The sequence below is a fragment of the Podarcis raffonei genome, chromosome Z (genome assembly GCF_027172205.1).
Source record: "Podarcis raffonei isolate rPodRaf1 chromosome Z, rPodRaf1.pri, whole genome shotgun sequence".
Lineage (NCBI taxonomy): Eukaryota > Metazoa > Chordata > Lepidosauria > Squamata > Lacertidae > Podarcis > Podarcis raffonei.
This window is the reverse complement of record NC_070621.1, coordinates 5,014,281-5,035,071: the sequence shown is the minus strand read 5'-3', so window position 1 is coordinate 5,035,071 and position 20,791 is coordinate 5,014,281. Positions and strand designations below refer to the sequence as shown.

Sequence of the window (20,791 nt, the reverse complement as noted above, 5' to 3'; positions counted from 1 at the left end):
CCTATGCTGGAAAAAACTTGGTGCGAAAGGAGCTTTTAAGCTCTCGCCCTTGCATCCAAGAGTTTTAATCAGATAGCTTATTTTGTGGGGGTTTAATTGGACAGCTTTCAACCACACAAAGTTGAAATTGCAGAAGTTCATTGCACCTAAGATGTGATTGCACTGTACTCTGTAGTACAAAATACTGGAAAAACCACAGGATGCAAAGGCCAAACACCCTGATGAGGTACACCTAATGCTGCCAGTGACTATAGCAGCAACCGAAATGCTGTAACTTTAATGCAGCTGCATTCCGCCATGCGCAACACAGCAGTCCTAGTTTAGTTCAGTGTAAACTGAACTAATCCCTTCACCTAGTTTAGTCCTAGATTAGTTCAGTGTAAACTGAACTAATCCCTTCACTGTCCATTTTATCAACCACTGACCTTACACTGTGAACATCTTTCTGTTTGCATTCAGGATATGAAGAGGAACAAGTTCTAGCTGTTCCTACCTCCTAGGTGCAATATTCTAGAGGCAACGTTGCACCAATTAGTTGAAGCCTGTGAAACCTCTGTTAGCTGACAGTGGCAGTCACAGATGAACAAGAGAAATGGCGGCCCTGGGCCAGGAAATGGCCCATCAGCAGCCAGGAGGCCCTCCAAGAATTGCACCAACTTCCAGAAATATATTTAAAAGGTTATGACGTGTTCCTTGCTATGTGATGGAACTAGTCCATAGTTAACAAACTGTTTCAGTGGCAAAATCTTCTGGGAGATATAAGACTGGCGTGCCCATAAGATGGAGTAAACATATACCTAAGATTCTGGTCCTCCAGGTCACAGGTAGGTGGCATGTGGCCCACAACAACTCCTGAAACTGCCCCATCCCTCCATCTCATGTTCCTCTCCTCTTGTTCTTTTCCTTCTTGTTTATCTTAGCTTTCAGAAGTTTTTCCTTATCCCCCTGCTTCCTTCTAGGAAGTTTCAGAGCAACTGAAAGAGGCAGTAATTATTATATTTTTACTTTGTAAACTGCTAAGAAGCCTATTTTGGCGTTAAGCAGTGTATAAATTAATACAGTAACAACAACATAATTATTAATGCTTTATCCATTTATTTAGTGGGTTTATGTAATGCTTTTCATCAGAAGTGGCTATCAATTAGCTACTTTGGCTCAGTTCAATGTGTCAGAAATAGCACACAAAGCACTAAATGGTTTTGGGACCCAAAACCTAAAAGAATACCTTCCCCAGTATTAACCATCTCAGGCCCCGCAATTGGCAGGGAAGGTCCTATTGGCAGTGCCACCACTGGGGTCTGCCCGGTTGGTATTCACCCATGACAGGGTCTTCACAAGGATAATTCCTTATTTCTGGAATGACCTTTCTGTTCATCACTGACATTCAGGAGAAGCTGAAAACATTCTTGCCTACCCAAGCATTTTATGGCTGAAAGATTCTGGATTATATCCAGTGATGGTGCTACTCAGGGTAGACTCACTGAGTTGTATCCAACTAAGTCCTAGTCAGAGCAGACTGGAATTAATGGACAGAAGTTGGTCACATATATTAACTTCAATAGGCCTACTCTGTGGGACTAATGTTGGATATAATCCATTGAAACAAATGGCCATAACTAACTTGGATTCATTAATTCAGTGGGGCTGCTCTGAACAGAACTTAGTTGGAAACTACCCCTTTATCTTTATACAACACTTGGCTGGAGGAGAGTCTTTCAGACAGAGATGCATTCAAACAGAAGACTTTCCTCTGCAAGGCAGGACAAATGACCACCCTAGCCATCACAGGAAGAGGCTTGCAAGGAAAACTTTGCAAAGCATAATACAACAATGGAATAAGATAGCATGTAATAAAACTAGCATCTGATTAAAATTAAATAAACGAGAACCAGGAACACAGTCTATAAAAAGCTGAGTAGAAAATAAATAAATTGTTAAGGACTGCTAAAAGGCCACAAGAGAGAAGGCCAAATTGAAATTGCATAAGATTTTCAAGTCCAGCCATTCTCAACTTTTATTGGGTCATGGATTTCTTTGAGAAACTGATGAAAGCTATGGATTCTCTCCCCAGAAAATGGCAGATTAAGAACCAGTTCTATTAACAGCACGGATGAGGAGTGGGGGAGCTGTGGCCACTCCAGATGTTGATGGACTCTGGCTCCCATCAGCTGTAGCCCTAGGTATATAACCCAAGTTCCCCATTCATGAAGTGGCCAGATTTGCATCCAACCAGGGAATCTAATCCTGAACTCCAACACATATGGACTTAATTCTAGAGAGGATTTGGTGCATGTGTAGAGGGCATGTGCAGTCTTTGGCATGTGTTTAAAATTAATCCTTAGATTAAATCATTTTGCTGAAAATCTGGGACTCATCCAAAAGGGGGGGAAAGGTATTTGTGAAGAATGGAACAAAAATTAACTTCCTATATTAGTTTTTTTAAACAAAACAAAAAAAAAACACAAAATAAAACTTTTTTTTTCTAAGAGGGAATGGGAAAGCCTCAACTAAATCAGAACAAAATTATATTCTTCTATCAGGAGGTATATTTATCTAAAAGGTCGTTTCTGTCCCCTCCCCCCAGAAGTTTACACGGTGTTTTCTCAGTCTAATAACTATAAACCTTTAAGCAGAGACCCCTAAAAATCTCCATTGTTCTTCTCAATCAAAGCCAGATCAACCATTAGTCTTGCCTTCAAAACTGAAATTAAACACTGACAGAATCCACATGCATCTGGCAAAAAGCTGCATTAATGTCTTTCCATTCTGATTTGAATTACATCCTTGGATGTGGGATCAGAAACATAGGGAATGCTGAAGAGGACAGGATCTGGAATTACTGCCCCTCAGAAACTTAACAAAACCAAAACGAAAAGGAAAAGGAAAAGAATGACGATGAAATTAAAGGCTTGCTCACATGAGATGATTAGGGTGAGGTTGGTTAGGGCAGAGCTGCTTAAGCATGCAACACATGTTGCTCATCCTGTAACAATTTTACTGGGCATGTGGGAGGTTAATTAAAGCCTATTAGCTTGTGGGGGACACAGAGGTGGGCCTTTTCACTGGTGGCACCAGAGTCATAGAATGCGATCCTTGCTGAAACATGAGTGCCATGAAAGAAAGAAAGAAAGAAAGAAAGAAAGAAAGAAAGAAAGAGGGTGTCATGAAAATTCACCAGCATTTTGTGAATTTCACCACATTATGATATGCAGTTATGTATGTCATACACATTTTGTAATGTCATTCCCCTCTTTTTCATGTTGTTTTCACTAACGGGCACACTTTAGTATGCAGTTTTGTACACATTACATGCCTGGAGAACAGCACTGCAAACACTGGAGAATGGAGAATTTTGAAGAAAGGCAGCATTTCAGTCCACATATTTCAGAAAATGAAAATTTGATAGTCTCACATTTAAATGTGAACGGAATCCAATTTTTCACTCATCTTTAATCCCAGGTCAATACTATCATCTAGAAACCTTAGGCAGCTGTCCAGACCCCCCACTCCCCACTATTCTCACTATTGACCCCATCCCTTCAAGTAAATCAACTTGATATGCAACATAACAATTGAAAAGTCTCCTGCACGGGCAATACTTGGGCTTAGAATCACACCTGCTCAAGGTTATCCTAACAATGATAGCTTTTCTGTTACCAGCGGCATGGGTGGAAAACTGGGGGGTCTTAACACTGACTCTTGGCATGCTAGTATGCTCAATAGCACTGGCTGAGAATTGATGTTCCAGGTCAGAGTGGCTAGAGGCAAGCCCAGTCCATTTTCATTATACTACATGTGGCAAATGTTCACGGAACACATGGGTTGTTTGGACTATCGCAAGAAACCACCCAGTACTCATGAAAAAATGGGATGCAACCTTTCATAATAATCAAATGAAATTTTATTATCCAGTATTACACTAATCTGTACAAATGTTCAGGGAAGTTTTTAATGTGTGACATTTTAGTGTATTTTTAGTCTTTGTGGAAGCCACCCAGAGTGGCTGGGGAAACCCAGCTAGATGGGCGGGGTACAAATAATAAATTATTATTATTATTATTATTATTATTATTATTATTATTATTACAGTGGTGCCTCGCAAGACGAAATTAATCCATTCCGCGAGTCTCTTCGTCTTGCGGTTTTTGCGTCTTGCGAAGCACGGCTATTAGCGGCTTAGCAGCTATTAACGGCTTAGCAGCTTTAAGAAAAAGGAAACAAACTCGCAAGAACTCGCAAGACGTTTTGTCTTGCGAAGCAAGCCCATAGGGAAATTTGTCTTGAGGAACGACTCAAAAAACGGAAAACTCTTTCGTCTTGCGCGTTTTTCGTCTTGCGAGGCATTCGTCTTGCGAGGTACCACTGTATTATTATTAATGCAAGCTGTTCATTTTTCATTGTTAGAACAGTTGTTTTCTCAAATGTACCCAATCCCAAACAGATCGGTCTGGAAGTCAACTGTCATTCTCACTAAGCATAACATCCCTGACTAGAAATTTAATGGTGGTTACTAAGCAGAAGATACCATTTAAATTTCCACCAGTGCCTTGGATTATGGGTATTTAAAATCAGTGCAAATCACAGTGCAGCTGTTGCTGCCACTGGCAGATAAGCCAATGGGAAGCCCATCAATATATGAAGGGGCTGACCAGAACACATTTTCCCAGAGGGCCTCCTCAAACATGGAGCCCAAACATGGCCGCAGCACAGTACCATTTCATTATGAGATGCAGTAATGGACCATAAAAAAGGGGTTTCCCAGTATGTGTAGAAACTAGCCTACTGTACAAAGGTAAAATTTGCATTAGTTGCTCAGCCCACTCTTGCTTCTTGCCTACCCCACCACTGGTATGTGGCCCTTAGAAAGTTGCCCAGAAAGAAACATGGCCTTCAGGCAGAAAAGGATTCCCCACTTATGCTCCATCTAAGAACGTAAGAGCCCAGATAGATCATACCATGCTTCAAGACAGTTGTTTCCTGTGGAATCAATCTGCGGCTTCCCTTATGGAACAGTGACAGAGCACTCTCTCCCTAGAAGGCAATAGTAGCATTTCTTTGTTGGCTAATAACTGCCATAAGCCTATTTGAAAGATTAACCTACAGGAAAGCTTTACGCATGATGGATGGACCAGGCGTTTGGGTCACAGTAAAAGCCAGGTTAAGCCCAATTGTTTAAACATGTGAATAATGTCACCTGTAGCTTGGCCCTTAGTGCATTGTTCAGCCTTGATTTCATGAGCACAATGATCCGCAGTGACCCTAATTTAACAGCAGGGCCTCCAGAAGTGCTTCATCCGCTCCAGGCCAGAGTGGATCTGGCCACCCAGAGCATGAAAAGAGCTGAACTCATTCAGGACCCAGCTTTTCACTCTGCTAAAGTGAAAAGTCCCGCTGGTCTTTCTAAAGTCTTTAACTGCCTTATTTCCACCTCATTAAAATAGCATTATTATTTTTTAGAGAAATTGGTGGTTGGTTGGGAGAGCAGCTTTCCAAAATTAAGTGGCTCTGACAGCTTCTGGGGCGAGGGCAGCCGGAAAGCTTTGCCACTGGCGCCACGCCTCACCAGTTGCCTGCTTTGCTCAGCCTGAGCTGGAAAGGAAGGTGAGTGGAGGGAACCCTGCACAATCTGGGGCCTTTTGGCAGAGGTAGCACAATACTGCAGTTGCAGAGAACTGGCTGCTGTAAGCACAGGCTTGGCTTGGGGTGGGGCGTGGGGTGGCAAGGCAGAGAGAAATCAAGAAGGAGGGAGTCTGGTGCTCCAGAATGGGATGCTTAAGAGCTTCTTCCTCTTGGCTTCGCTGCTTCTGTGTGGCACAGAGCACTGGAGATTTCCACACTAATGAGTGGAGATTAGTTCTGCCCCAGGGCAGCCTGCTCTGGAACAATTTTCCATCAATTCCCACTCAACAGTGATGGCTCTCTGCATGTCATTGGCTCCTCTCATGCAAAAATGGGTGGTGTTTAGTTTTCACAACCTCTAGAAATACAAAGAGAAAATCTACTGGCTACTTCTCTATGCCAAGAGCTCTGTTGAGGAATAAGATGCCCCCACCCCCAGAACTTTCACGAGGACTTAGAAAGCATAAATTGATGTGGAAATCTAGAAAAAATTGACTTAAGACTAGAAAAAAATGAGAAAAACCTATTATGACAAATTCACCCAGCCCTAATAATCACACACACACACACACACACACACACACACACACACACACCGTGCCGTCTCTTGCTGGTGCCAGTAATGCATTTTACAACTTGTGTGTTGCTTTAGTTCATGTTCCATCTTGAGAGACATCAAGGCTTTTACAGACTGCCTTGAGAGCCATTGAGTCTACAAGGTGGCCTATAAATTTCATTTACTGCACGAAAGTAAACTGCAGGACTCTAAATACTAGCAAATCAGCTGTTTGATAAAAGGAAACTGTTCGGAGGAACAGCCCAGCCTTTCTAGTCCAAACAAATTTAGCTGCTCAGCTCTTATATCTGATTGTGAGGAGTTCTTACAGAGAAGGGTTGCTGTCCAAGCCAGCCAGAATCGGTGTCAACAGAACTATGCTGTAAGAGCTATAACTTAAAGAATTGGTCCCAATCTTGCTTCTCTCCTCTTCCCTCCTTCCCTTTTCCCTCTTGTGTCATGTATTTTTTTACTATAAGCCTGATGGCAGGGACTGTCTTACTCCTGATTTTTGTAAGCTACTCTGGGAGCTTTAAATAATTCCTGCATGTAATTCCAGGCAACTCTTTAACTTCTCTGAAAACAATAAGCTCCTAGCTCTTGTTTGCATGGTAACTTGAGTGCCTCCAGATCTTTGAACCTAACTTTCCCCCACTCCTCTGACCTTGAGTACACACACTTCTTCATCTCTGGTTTCAGATCCAGGACAACAGCAAAGCCAGGCTAGATATTGTAAATTTGTATTTGTTCCAACCAAGCTCTTAAATACAGACATAAAAGCAAAACTATAAATTTGGTTCACATTGCCACATTTTAAAGGTGAATACGTAGAACTGTGTAATATAATGCTGTTTGTAAATTCTAATCTTCACTGACTCGTGGCAGGGGTACAAGCTTGAATCAATTTTAAAACAGATAGATTTATATCAACTAAAGATTTGCTTGCAGGTTTAACAGCTTGGGCTGCAATTTGAAGGAACAACTGCTTTGTGACACATAAACCAGCCCCTTCCTGTCTTTGTGCCAAATCTGATGAATGGGAAACCTAAAGATGGATTTTATTCCAGCTGGTATCCAAACTAGCAGATATTTGGCATTGTGGGCTGAAGCCACTGTGGCTTGCTCTCCCTCACAACAAGAACCACAGGCAATTTGACAAAAGGCAGTGCTCAGCTGAATTCAAGGCCTATGCATCTTTTCAATCTGGATCTTCCCACAATCCTTCATGAAATTTGGATCTTCCCACAATCCTTCATGAAATTGGTCCCAGCGTGGTAATATTATGTAGAACAGCAACCTCCATTCCAGATTCCCAAAGAGAGTGCCTAAGGAGAAACCATGCCCCTACCTACAGCATCCACAAAACTGGAGCTGGCATCAAGGGTCAGCACAGCCAGATATCTACCAATGCTCCACACCAGAAAGGGATCAACTGGCATGAGTACCTCTTCACTGTTGCAACCTGCAGGCTTGCCTTGCCTCTATTCTGACCCAGGCAAGAATGGTTGTGAGAAGGAGGGTCACTAGATGACACTTAGAAATCACAAATTCAGATGTTGCTGGATGGCAACTCCTGCCACCCCTGATCATTGGCCATGCTGGCTGGGGTGGCAGGAGTTAGCTACCCTTGCAGGACAAGAACTTGTGTGCCAAGGCCCTGTGACCCAGTCACTCCCTATATGATGAAATAACCATGACAGTATGAAATAACCAAACTAGACAGTGGGTTCAAATAGGCCACAGATTTATCGGATACAGATGAGAATGGTTTGGCATAGGCATTGGGTGAAGCCATTTAATTAACTCCAGCCCATCTGCTGTAAACCACAACATGGGGGGCACTAAGTCTTACATCAAATAGGGGTACCTCCAAGGGGTCCTCACTAAAGGAGTTTTATGGCTCTGGCCCCAATCTCGCAGTCAAACGGAATAAACTCTCCACGGTTCCCTTTAACAGGATACCCTTAACCAAGGAGGGGGCAGGAAGAGGCTACAACCTCCCCTCCAGCCAGGCCGTAATGCTGCCTGAGTGTTTAAGGTAAACAGACCTACAGCCGATACATGCACACTGTAATCTGCATTGTGCAATGTACAAAAACAGCCTACGTGTTCCATAAAAGGCATACATACAATGTTACTAGCAGGTACTTCCTCATACTGAATATTAGAAGTGTTTGTTATGGCGGCTTGTTATAAAGAGATACAAGAATTCCAGAAGACTTCCGATATATATCTTAAAACAATAAACTGCAGGAACTTGTCCACATTTCCTGTTTGGAGGTCCTTAGCAAAGCACTCTTCTGAAAATTATCTGTAGTAGACGTTTGACAGTTATAAATAGACTGAAACGAAGTGGCATAGGTGCAATCAGGTGAGGAGCACCCAGAAGGAGTTGAAGATACGAGGACAGCCTCTAAAAACATCATCCAGCCAAGTAAAAACCACACCCATCTGAAACCTTAGGGCTAAAAGCACAAAGACACACTAGCAATTAAGATTTGATGCATTGCTGCTCCAGATCTTGCATAAAAGTTGGATTTCCCCCATTAACAGAAAGCAAATCAGTGAAAGGAAGCAAAGGCATGAGATGATTGCGAAAGGATGCTGATGTCTTCTGGATGCTCCATTAAAAAGAAATTGTAAAGAAGACACTTATAAGATAAGGTTACCAGATTTTTTCCAATGAATCCGGGGACACTTTTCAACTTCAATGGATTTTGTATGGGGACTGATTTGTAAATCTGGGGACTGTCCCCAGGAAATGGGGACGTCTGGTAACCTTACCTGGAAATGGTTTTAAAGTTGTAAGCTGCCATGGGGCCTTTTTGAGGACCAGCAGGCAAGGCACAAATGATTTGAGGACCAGCAGGCAGGGCACAAACAAACCAGCAATTCCACCCAACTGCTACATGCACACACACAAAAGCCCATATCACCAATTTTCCGCCATCCTTAGTAATATTTTTACTGCATGCAATGCCCCACTGCAATTTCTTCTTTGGGACATTAAAGGAAAAATTCTCAACAGGAAACTTTACAAATTTAGCCACAACTTACCCGGCGACCTTTTGAACCTCTTGATCCTGGGGATCCACGAACTCCAGCAGGACCCTGGTAAAACAAGAAAAATATGGAAGTAACTTGCTTACAGCATGGGGTCACTCCAAAATGTTTGAGTTCCTTTTTTTTTTAAAAAGCAAGACCTAATTTAGATGAGCATATTTGAAATGGGAAATTTGCTATAAAGTGTAGGTGTGGGAGGATGGAGGGAGACACTCCAGTCCATGAGCCAATTGTGGCCCTCAAGACCTCCCTATCTCGCCCTTGGAGTGCTCACCAGACCACTCACCTCACTGTCTCTACTTCACAACTTGTTTGTCTGGCTGAACTGTGTCTTTGAACAGAGGCTCCTATTGGCTTGGCTATGGATGGACCAATTGTGTGTCTCTGTGTGTGTGTGTGTGTTTGTTTGTTTGTTTGTTTAGTGGGTGCAGAACCTTTAGTTTTGCATGGCTGGGATGTAAACTACTGATCAAATGTAACAGGCCCCTATTTGGCGCTACCCACTTTTGATTCAGATCCTACTCACGTTGCTCTCTGGCCCCATCTGCCACTGGCAACACAGCCCATAGAAAGCTGCCTATGGCAGGATGCGGCCTTCAGGCTGTAAAAGGTTCTGTAGCCCTTAGGTAAAATGCTGTGGACATTTGCATTGTGGGTTGGGCCATGGCTAGTTAAGCAACAGTTAACCAATTCATTAGGACTTACTTCTGAGTAGACATGGTGAGGACTGCATTATTATTTATGGCATTTGTATACTCCTCAATCAACCATGTTCTTCAGGCGGCTCACAGTTTAAACCCAATAAATACATACAATCAATTAACAACCAGATTATTTAAAAACATCACCATAATCCAACAAAATGGATCGTTCAGGCATGGGGAACCCTCATAGCTCCCCAGATACTGCTAGACTACAACTCCCAATATTCCCTACTGCTGCTGCCACCCATGCTGACTGGCCCTTATGGGAGTTAGAATCAAACAATATTTAATAATCTGTAATATGATTTATTCCTCTCTTTATTTCCTTGTCTTTAAAGAAAAACTTCCAGCTTATTACTAGTCTATAAAATTCCTTCACCTGCCCACAGTTCAGTTTCAGGGTTTTGCCTTCTTTTTTTCCTTAACAAATTTGACCTGATCACTCAAACAACAAATCACAGAGCTCACTCACAAGCAGATATTCAGATGTAGCACTGCTGGGAAGATAGGGGAGTATGAATCTGACAATTTCTAGTTCCCATTTTTTCTTATCTTAAATTCAGTTTTCCAAATTTACACAGCAACCTGTTCTTTCCTCATAAAAATCCATCAGCATTTTAGAATGAATTTTCCCCAATAAACAGAATTTTGCTTGCAGTTTTTACTAATGTGACCATTTTTTGCAAGTGATTTTCTCCAACTTAATACATTTTTGGATGTTGTTTCCATTACATTTCCTTCTTATATATGGATTTTTGAACACCTTGTTCAGTTGGAGAACAGCATTGAAAAAACTGGACAAGTGCTGGACAACTTCAAAGGGTTTTTGTATTGGTTCAAGAAGTGTGGATTAGGTGGTTTCTCCATAAAACACAAGCAGGATCTAATTTATCCAGCATCCCTAGCAGAAGATAACTTATTCTCCCTTGAATAAAATATGTAGGGGTATTAAAGACAAGGGGCATTGGGGAGCAGCAAGGAAAATAGGCTTGACTTACAGGCTGTCCAGGGAGCCCTGGTTCACCAATTGCTCCAGGTATTCCAGGGTGCCCCTATATAACAAAGGAGAGAACGCATGAAGCTCTGCATAATACGTCTGTATTCATATCCAGATGCAATTCAGTCATCTCCACGCTGCTTTACATAGTGCTGAATGCACCATATTTTTCCATGTATAGGACACCCCCATGTATAAGATAGCCCCTATTTATTTATTTATTTATTTATTTTACCCCAAAATTAAGAACTCATTGTTTAAACATCAGACAGAACCCCAGCACCAGCGTAGCAACCCCTGCCAGTGCCTGGGGCGGTGGGAGAGTGCTTGCACACGGGCAGCAGTGGAGCGTGCCCCACCAACACCTGAGATCACCCACAGTTGTTGAGCTTTATTTTGGAGATATAGGGCACCAGGGAGGTACAGTGGATCTTGTGAATTCACCATCAGTGTATACTGTCGTACCTCCTTTTGCATCCGGGATCCGTTCTGGAGCCCCAGATGCTCGACAAAAGGGACGCTCAGCAAAGCCCTGCTCTGCGCATGCGCGAGTGGCAAACCTGGAAGTAACCATTCCGGTACTTCCGGGTTTGCCGTGGACGTTTGACGAAATGGACCCTAAACGGGGTGGACTCAAAATGAGATACCACTGTAATATGAACCCAAATTTTGAACTAAGAATATTTAGCAACAAGCATCATCTTAAACACTGAAAAATATGGCATGTCCCTGTCTCCTGTGCAAACACACGACAATCAGCAGCAGTAAATCTTGGGTTGCTTTGAGGTCTTCACAGACCCTAAATGGTCAAGGGCCTAACATGTGAAGACTTCAAAGGCTACCTGGGAAATCAGTGTGAAGATATTATAACTTGGCATGGGTCAACCACCCTCCATGCCCCCAAGCATGGGGGGGGGGAGAAAAGCATGCCCTCCAAGTGGCAGCGGGAGAGGAGACAGATTATGGTTCTTCAGGCAGAAAAGGAGGCGAGAGAATGCAGACTTACTCCTTACCATCGATCCCTTGACGCCCGGTGGTCCTGGAGGTCCTACTGCACCCCGATCCCCCTAAGGGAGGCAGGTGCACACAGAAGGAAGAGTAAGAAGTTCTGTTAGTAAACAATGTGCCAAGGAATGGTGGAGGGAATTGTAAAAGTGTTGTAAACCCTAAAGCCTGAAGGCATGTGATGCAGCAGCATAGACGAAGCTAAGCATGACCAGGTCTGGCTGATGCCTGAATGAGAGACCACTTGGGAAACCCATTGGAAGGAAGGCTGGATAAGGCTGGACCCAGTTGCTGCATCTCAGCCTAACCTACCTCACAAGGAGCTATTGTGAGGATCAAAACAGTGGCAGTAGTGAGGAGTCCACGTAACGCTACCGAGCTCTTCAGGGAGAAAGGCAGCACATAAAACATAATGGGTTATAGCCAACATTAGTCCTACTTAGAGCAGACCCATTGAAATGAATGCATATTCCAATGGGTCTGCTCTGATTAAAACTACAGTCAAGTAAATGCTTAGTGTGAAATTCATTGTAGTGCTGAGAGCCAGTGTAGTGTAGCAGTTATTGAGTGTTGGACTTGGGAAATCAGGGTTCAATTTCCCAGAGAGCCATGAAGCTCACTAGGTGTTGTTTGGCCAGTCGCTGCTTCTCAGCCTAAACTACCTCGAAGGCTGTTTCGGGGACTGAAGGAGAAGGGGGAGAAACACGTACACAACTTTGAGCTCTTTGGAAGAAGTGGGATACAAATGCAACAAATAAATAAATCCTCCAGCACAAGGATTTCTGCTTGCCCCAATGGAACAATCTCCCCTCTCCTCTCTTTGTGCACTGATTGGGGAGGCGTGAGGGACAGAAAGCCCTGTTGTACCACCAGGAACTATTGCACCGGCTTCCGCTAGTGGTATGGGTAGGGCCGGCCCAAGATATCTTAGCACCTGAGGCATACCCCAAAATGCCCTCCTCCCCACCAGAGAAGAAGGGGTGAGGGAATATCTACATCAGGAGTAGGGTGGGGGATAAAGATCTACATCAGGAACTGCTACTGTACCCCAGTGGATCCTGCTGCCCAAGGCAGGCAGCTCACCTTACCACCTGGTCAGGCCAGCCCTAAGTAAAGATCTACACTGGGATCTGCTGCCCCTGTGGATTCTGCCACTTGAGGCAGTCGCCTCACCTTGCCTCATGGTGGGCCGCCCTGGATGGGTTATTTGAATCTGGCTGATACATTGGGTGGCATCCAGTGACGTCATCTGCTTGTGCACCAGGGCTTCTTCTCCCCCCTATAGCCCCCTGTGCACTCCCAAAACCTTCTTCAGATCTCTAAAGAAGGGGCATGGGCAGCGGGTGGAGAAGGAGAAGCCCCATTGTGCAAGTGGACATTGGGTCTCACCCATAAAATGCAAACATGATAAATAAACAAGGGAGCTAAGGTTCCACAATTCTACGGCTTCAGGATTAAGCCTGCTTGAAGAGAGCAAAGGTGTTTTATATTTAACTTGCATGGTTTGTGTACATTTCATTACAAATTGCCTTGAGACTCCTGGTTAGGCTATAGGATGGGAGATGCAGCTGGGAGAAACATGCTCCATGCATCTGCATATCTAGGGGAGGCAGGGTAGCTGCTGAGGCCCAAATCTGTGGCATTGCTCAGATGTTACCAACAGGCACCACACAGCCCAGAACTCCTTTCACTAAATGGATCTGGTCATGGCTGAGAGTCATGCATGCATAAACATATTCTGCTTCCACCCACCCCCAAACCCCTGTTTATTCGAATGTGTTAATGTATGCATGCACATAAGACTTTCGCACACCGCTAATTTCAACAGGTCTTAAAAGCACTTCTGTTTGACTAGGTTGCTTAATTTTACACTAGCGAACTTTATTTGCTAAAAACCGTCGGTCACCACAAAGATACGAAATATTTAGGTACATTTTAGCACACATGGTCCCCAGGACGCTGCATTCCATGTTGCACAATAATATTTTATCTGACCTGTTGGGCTGCTAAAGCAAACATGGAAACATCATGTATGTAGTGTTTTTATCCTCATCGGCCAGCAAACAACAATTTTTCAAGACAGAAACACTTTGAAGAATCCTTTTGAGAAACCTGTCCCCGGGAGAATTATACAGCCATACTGTACATAACTAACTTCTCCCTTGCTGCAAATGTATAAGTGACCATTAGAATATCTTGCACCTGCATATGATGTGGGTATAACTTGAAATCTTAAGAAGCTGCAAATGCCTTCCTCACTGCACCAACATATCTTAGGTTTATTTTCTGCAGAGGTCCCTTAACTGAGATTTTCTAGATGACAAGCTTGCAGGCCTGGTGTGTGGAGTCAGCCAAGTTGGGCACCTACTGAGGCTGAAGCAGGAGGGACCCACTGCTGACTGGAGGCTACTGCCCCCTGCTGCCACTCCCCTTTCCCACCATTGACTGTTCATTCACCTGCATTGTCTACCAGCCCCAAGTGGTGCAAATGAGCAATGACAGTGGGTGAGGAATAAAGGTGGAACTCCGGCAGTCAATGATACCGTGTGATGCAGTGCTTAAGGTGTTGTACTAGGAGCCCAGGGTTCAAATTCCTACTTAGCTATCACAAGGCTATTGTGAGGATAACATGAGGAGGGGGGAGAACCATGTGACCATCTTGAGAGCTTTGGAGGAAAGGTGGAGTATAGGCAGTGACTGTTTTAGGCACCAACTAAGTTTGTTCTGGGTACGTATAAACTTCCGTGTGCATGCACACTTCTTCAGATACACTGAAACAGAAGTCACCAGACCCTTATATATAGTAGGACTTAAATCTGACATCAGGAATCACAAGACAGAGAAGCCAGTAGGAGAACACTTCAATCTTCCAGGACATTCAATACAGGATCTCAAAGCAGCTGCTTTATTACAAAAGAATTTCAGAAATAGACTTGAAAGAGAAGTTGCTGAATTACAACTTACTACTAAACTGAAAACTATGGAGAGACCTGGTCTGAATAGAGACATTGGATTCTTGTCTCCTTACAAATGCTAAAGCTATTTTTTGTCATCTGCATACTATCCCTTGCTTTTTCCTGTAGGACTAATTGCAGTTGTTAACAGTCGTCAACAGGTTCACCATACACATTCATTCAGTCAATCACCCATCTCCTACTACCCTTCTGAGAAAAACCCCATCCCACCCTCCCACTATATATAAGGGTCTGGTGACTTCTGTTTCAGTGTATCTGAAGAAGGGTGCATGCACATGAAAGCTTATACCCAGAACAAACTTACAGTAGTGCCTCGCAAGACAAAATTAATCCGTTCCGCGAGTCTCTTCGTCTTGCGGTTTTTTCGTCTTGCGAAGCACGGCTATTAGCGGCTTAGCGGCTATTAGCGGCTTAGCGGCTATTAATGGCTTAGCGGCTTTAAGTAAAAGGAAACAAACTCGCAAGAACTCGCAAAACGTTTCGTCTTGCAAAGCAATCCCATAGGGAAATTCGTCTTGCGGAACGAGTCAAAAAACGGAAAACTCTTTCGTCTTGCGCGTTTTTCGTCTTGCGAGGCATTCGTCTTGCGAGGTACCACTGTAGTTGGTCTCTAAGTTGTGGGAGGCAGTGGAAGACAGGAGTGCCTGGCGTGCTCTGGTCCATGGGGTCAGGAAGAGTCGGACACGACTAAACGACTAAACAACACCAAGGTGCTACTGGACAATTTTTTAATTTTTTAATTTATTTCGACTGCATCAGACCAACACGGCTACCTACCTGAATCTGTTTTAGGCATGTCTGATATGTGTGTGACCATGACCGTGTGCATTGCACCAAACCCAGAAGTGACCCCATAAGGTCACAAAAAGGGGCAAGGTTTGTGGGCTTTTTCAATGGTGTTTCAAATATACGCAATTTCACTTGGAACGTAGTCCCTGCATAAACTGAGAGTTGCCTGCATAAGTAAAATAATAATGGGTTGTATCCAACTAAGTTCTACTCATAGTAAATTCACTGAAATTAATGAACCAAAGTTAGTCGTTGCCACAAATTTCAATGGTTCTACTCTTAGTAGCACAAACACTGGATACAGCCTAAAAATAATATTGGGTAAGGGGGAGCCAAAAGCCAGCACTGAAAAGTTGAGTGAAAATAAGGAATTCTGCTGGATCAGGCCAAAGCCGGCCCCCCTAGCCCAGCATCTTGTTCTCACAATAGTCAACTAGTCTGGAAAGCCTCAAGCAGGACTCTCCACACTCATGTTCCCCTGCAACACAATACAGTCAATCCACTTAGCAACACATTCTTACCTTGTCCCCGACTATTCCAGGCTCCCCTACTGGACCAATGAACCCCATCAGGCCCTGAAGAGAAGAAAAAGAGGGTGACATGGGGTCGGGGCGTGGAGAGAGGGGGACAGAGAGAGAGAGAGAAGAAAAACAACAGAATTGATTTTCTGGTTTGCTTGAGTTAGAGCCATAAACAGAGAAAGAGATAATGTCCTCCTTGTGGGATGAATTAGCCCAGCACCCCTTAAAAACTGCCCACAACCTCTTATTGGCTACTGGCAGGGACACAATTGCTCCCAGACTGTGGCCTCTGCAGCTCAGCCAGCTGGTCCCGCTTTAAAACCACAGTTGGGTCTTTGAAGCTCGGCGCCTGCAGGAGCCACAACACACAACAGACCAGGAACAAATTACAGGCAGTGCCACAACCATAAGCCAGAGAGAAAGAGAGAGAGAGATGGAGAGAGAGAGATGGTGCTATATTTATGATTTTCCTCTGCTACATATTTCTTCTCTTTAATCTAAGCTAAGGGCTGCAATATAAAACATAGGAATCTGATGGGTGGGATAGAATAGGTATTCCTGCAGCAGCAATCCAGAAGGGCCTTGAACGCATAAAGTTGCCTTTGATTACCGAGTGTATGGAGCTCAGTACAGCCTACAGTAGTGACTGGCAGTGGCTGTCAAGGGTTCAGCCAGGTTTCTTTTCCAGCGGTACCTAGAGCTGTCAAGGACTGAACCTGGGACCTTCCGCATACGAAGCATACATTATATCACTTAGCTATGGTTCAAATGAGTTATACAAAAACAGGAAGCTGTCTTACTGGTCTTTCTAGCTGAATGCTATCTAAAGCAGAAGTTTGGCACTTCAGATGTTGCTGAACTACAATTCCCATCAGTCCTAGCAAGCATGGCCAATGGTGAGGAATGATGGGAGCTGTAGTTCAGCGCCATTTGGAAGGGGCAAAGGTTCCATACCTGGGCTATGGTGACTGCCAGCGTCTCTCACTAATTTCAGACAGATCTTACCAGGAGATGCTAGGGATTGAACATGGGACCTTCTGCATGTGAAACAGTTCCAGCACTGAGCTATGTTCCTTTCCCCGCAAAAGGCAGGGAAACAGAGAAAGTTGCCTTATGCTGAGTATGGACCACTGGACCGTCAAGCTCAGTTCTGTCTAGAGTAACTGCTAGGGGAGTAGCATGGGGGGGAGCAGTCAGGGCAATCACCCTAGATGCATTGGGGGGGCACTGCTCACACCGCCCTCCCTGAGCCAGCTCTGTGCCACTTTGCAAGGCTGGGATCTGGGAAGGGTGGCGTGAGAAGGACGCAACAGCCACCCACTCTTCAATCCCAGCCCCTTGGGAGTGAGGCTGGGATCAAGGGATGCACGACATCCTTCTCATGCTGCCCTCCTGAGCTGCTTTGCAAGGCTAGGATCTGATCAGATCCCAGCCTCTCAAAGTAGCACAGGTCTGCTGTGTCGGTGGTGAGGGCTGGGCTGGTGTATGGTGGGGTCCATCCGCCCTCCACAATCCACTGCGCCCCAGGCGCTATGAAAACACGCTCCACCAGTGGTGACAGGCAGTAGTTCTCTGGGATAAGTCTTTCCTGGCCCTAACTGGAAGTGCCAGGTATTGAACATAGGACATAATGCCAAGCAGATATTCTGCCCTGCGCCCATCAACATATGTAAACAGCCATATTCTTCTACTGGTCATAGATGGATACTTGGTTTTTCTAACCATACTCACTAGAAGAGGAATGAAGGATCATGCCTACAATGAATCAGACCAACGGGCTGTCTATTTTCCAAGGTCTCAAGCAGAAGTCATTCCCAGCTTTGCTGTTTCTAGAAATCTTTATTTTTAAACTGGAGGCTACAGAGTTTCAACATGGGGTCTTCTACATCAAGGGTGGGAAACCCTCCAACTTTTAGTAGACCACAATTCTTAACATCCCTGACCGCTGGTCATGCTTGTTTAGGCTCAAAGAAAGTGGAGCCTAACGGCATCTGTAGGGACAGACGTTCCCCATTTTTGTCCTACGTTAGAGCTGCTGAGCTATTCAACAGGAAGGAGTTCAAAAATAAAACTGACAACATAATAATGCATTCATAAAAATCAATCGTACAACTGCACTTGGAACATTTTCCGGACATAGCCAGAATACGACACTCGGAAGCAGTGTCAACTTTCCTAAAAATAGCTCAAAAACTTCATATTTCTTTTATTTTTGAAATTTCAACAACTTTGGATGAAAAAGCTCATCAACTGGCTATTTCACTTTTTGAAATATGGCAACCCAGGAAAGGTGCAGAAAAGGGCAAACCAAAATGATCGGGGGGGGGGGCAGGCAAACTCCAATAACAGAAAAGGTTGCAACATTTAAAGCTATTTAGCTCTTGAAAAGAGTGAGCAAGGAGAGACATGAGAGAACTGTGTAAAGTTGTGTGTATTGAGGAGAAAGTGGTTCGGCAGACCCCAGGGGGTCATCCAGCGTAACTGAGGGGTGGGATACTCAAGGCAGACAAAATACTTCTTCGCAGTTAAACTTGCAAATGCGCTGCTATAAGAGGTAGTAATGGATACGAATCATGGTTATGTGAAGCAACCACCACCTGTTCATTCAGATACCTGTGAAGGGCACACCGTTTTAGCCAGGCTTTCCTTGATCTTAAATACTGTATAGGAATCTCTTTTTTTAATTCATTAATTCCTATTTCTATATGCTTTTACACTGCAGTACAGTTTTACTGCTTTTATGCTGAACTGTACTTTTGTTTTAATGGCGTTCTTCATCGTTTTCATGTTATGCACTGTGTTTAAATATGAATGCTTTATCTGGGAGATGATTTATAATGAAATAAAAAAGGTATTTAAGTATACTTTTGTGAAGAAACCAGAGGCCTTTCTCCTGGGCATAGTCGGCCAATTGGTGCCAAAGAAGGATAGAACTTTTTTTATGTACGCTACAGCAGCAGCAAGAATACTCATTGCAAAGTATTGGAAGACACCAGAATTACCCACCCTGGAAGAATGGCAGATGCAAGTAATCGACTATATGGAAATGGCTGAGATGACTGGCAGAATCCGAGACCAGGGAGAAGAGTTGGTGGAAGAAGATTGGAGGAAATTTAAAATTTATTTACAGAAGTATTGTAAAATGTATGAATGCTGATGACATTGAAATAAAATGAAGGGGTTCTAGTAATAAGAGATAAAAATTTGAAATTTGGGAGGTAAAATATATAAGGACAAAGTAGTAGGATATGAATTTGCTGAACTAATTGTTAAAAAGGGATATAAAAAAGGGAGGCATGAGGAAGTCAGGAAAATAAGTTAATTGAAGATAAATAACTAGAAAAGAGTGATTTGTGTTTTTTCCTATTTTATTTTGTGTGTGTTGACTGTTCTTTTTTTCCTCTTGTTAAATGTTTGTATTTTATGTATTGTGAAAGTTTGTATTGTTGTTTTTTATATGGTTTTTCTGTGTTTTTATTGTCCTATTTTTCTATTGTTAAACTTAATAAAAATATTATTTTAAAAAAATAAATAAATATGAATGCTTTACAAACAAACAAACAAACAAACAAATAGTTAGTTAGTTATGATGGCTATGTGCTATGCCCAATGTGAGAGGCAGCAGCCTACATATTTTACTTTCAAACGATGCTTAAATGTATTTAAATACAGATTTTAATTGGGATTATTTTAAAACAATAATTTCACAGGCTAATGGGGAAACTGGATGGAGCAAATGTATAAATGGATACGCACTAAACTGGCAAGTACTGGAAAGGTTAATTTAACTAATTCATCTACATCCTTCTTCTTTAAGGAGCCTGGGGCAACAAATACACCAGTGATAATACAAAATAATTATAAATAAAATATACTTTAAAATCTAAACCAATTAACAACATCTATAACCCATTAAAACATGTAAAACAATCACATACTATTACAGCTTATAATTTTAAGGTTTCTAGGAACAGTGCACTGTATCCAGCTAAGGTCTGCTCCGAGTAGACCTACTGAAATTAACGAACTAAAGTTACTCATGTCCATCAATTTCAGTAGTTCTAGTCTGAGTAGGTCTAAAAAGTGGATATAGAACATAATTTTTCAGCCACCAAATGCTTGGATAAACAAGAGTGTATTTTAAAGTTTCTCCTGAATATTAATAATGAACAGAATGGGGAGCCACCACCAAGGAGAACCAGCCATGGATCAATGCCAAATGGGAAGCCAATGGCAAAACCACCAGCAGGGCCCACCCCTGCCAAGAGGGCTTTTATGTTATTGGGTTTCAATCCACTTAGAGCTTTGTAGGCTACTGCATGCAGTTCCTGCTTATCAAACACAATGAGTTCCCTGGAAATCGTTTCTTAAGTGAGCATCTGCACAATGAGTTGACAATTTCCATTGATTCCTATGGGGAAATTTCTAATGTGTTCCTGACCATGGAACTGTGACCCCCAAAACCCCGCAAACCCAAAGAAAATCCTGAAAAAAATGCTTTCTAATTTGTCCAACGGCTCCCCTTACCCCTCTCCCTCTGTTCATCAGCGAACCAACAAAAG

The 20,791-nt window shown here is 43.2% G+C and overlaps 1 protein-coding gene across 1 annotated transcript in view; it reads right to left on the bottom strand.

Moving 5' to 3' along the window:
* COL27A1 (collagen type XXVII alpha 1 chain) overlaps positions 1 to 20,791 on the bottom strand; it is a 262,533-nt gene that overhangs the window by 92,212 nt on the left and 149,530 nt on the right. Inside the window, exons 25-28 of the mRNA XM_053374834.1 lie at positions 16,230 to 16,283; positions 11,953 to 12,006; positions 10,941 to 10,994; positions 9,233 to 9,286 (exon numbers count right to left, since the gene is read on the bottom strand). Of these exons, the coding sequence (XP_053230809.1) occupies positions 9,233 to 9,286; positions 10,941 to 10,994; positions 11,953 to 12,006; positions 16,230 to 16,283 (216 nt within the window). The remainder of the gene's footprint in view (positions 1 to 9,232; positions 9,287 to 10,940; positions 10,995 to 11,952; positions 12,007 to 16,229; positions 16,284 to 20,791) is intronic.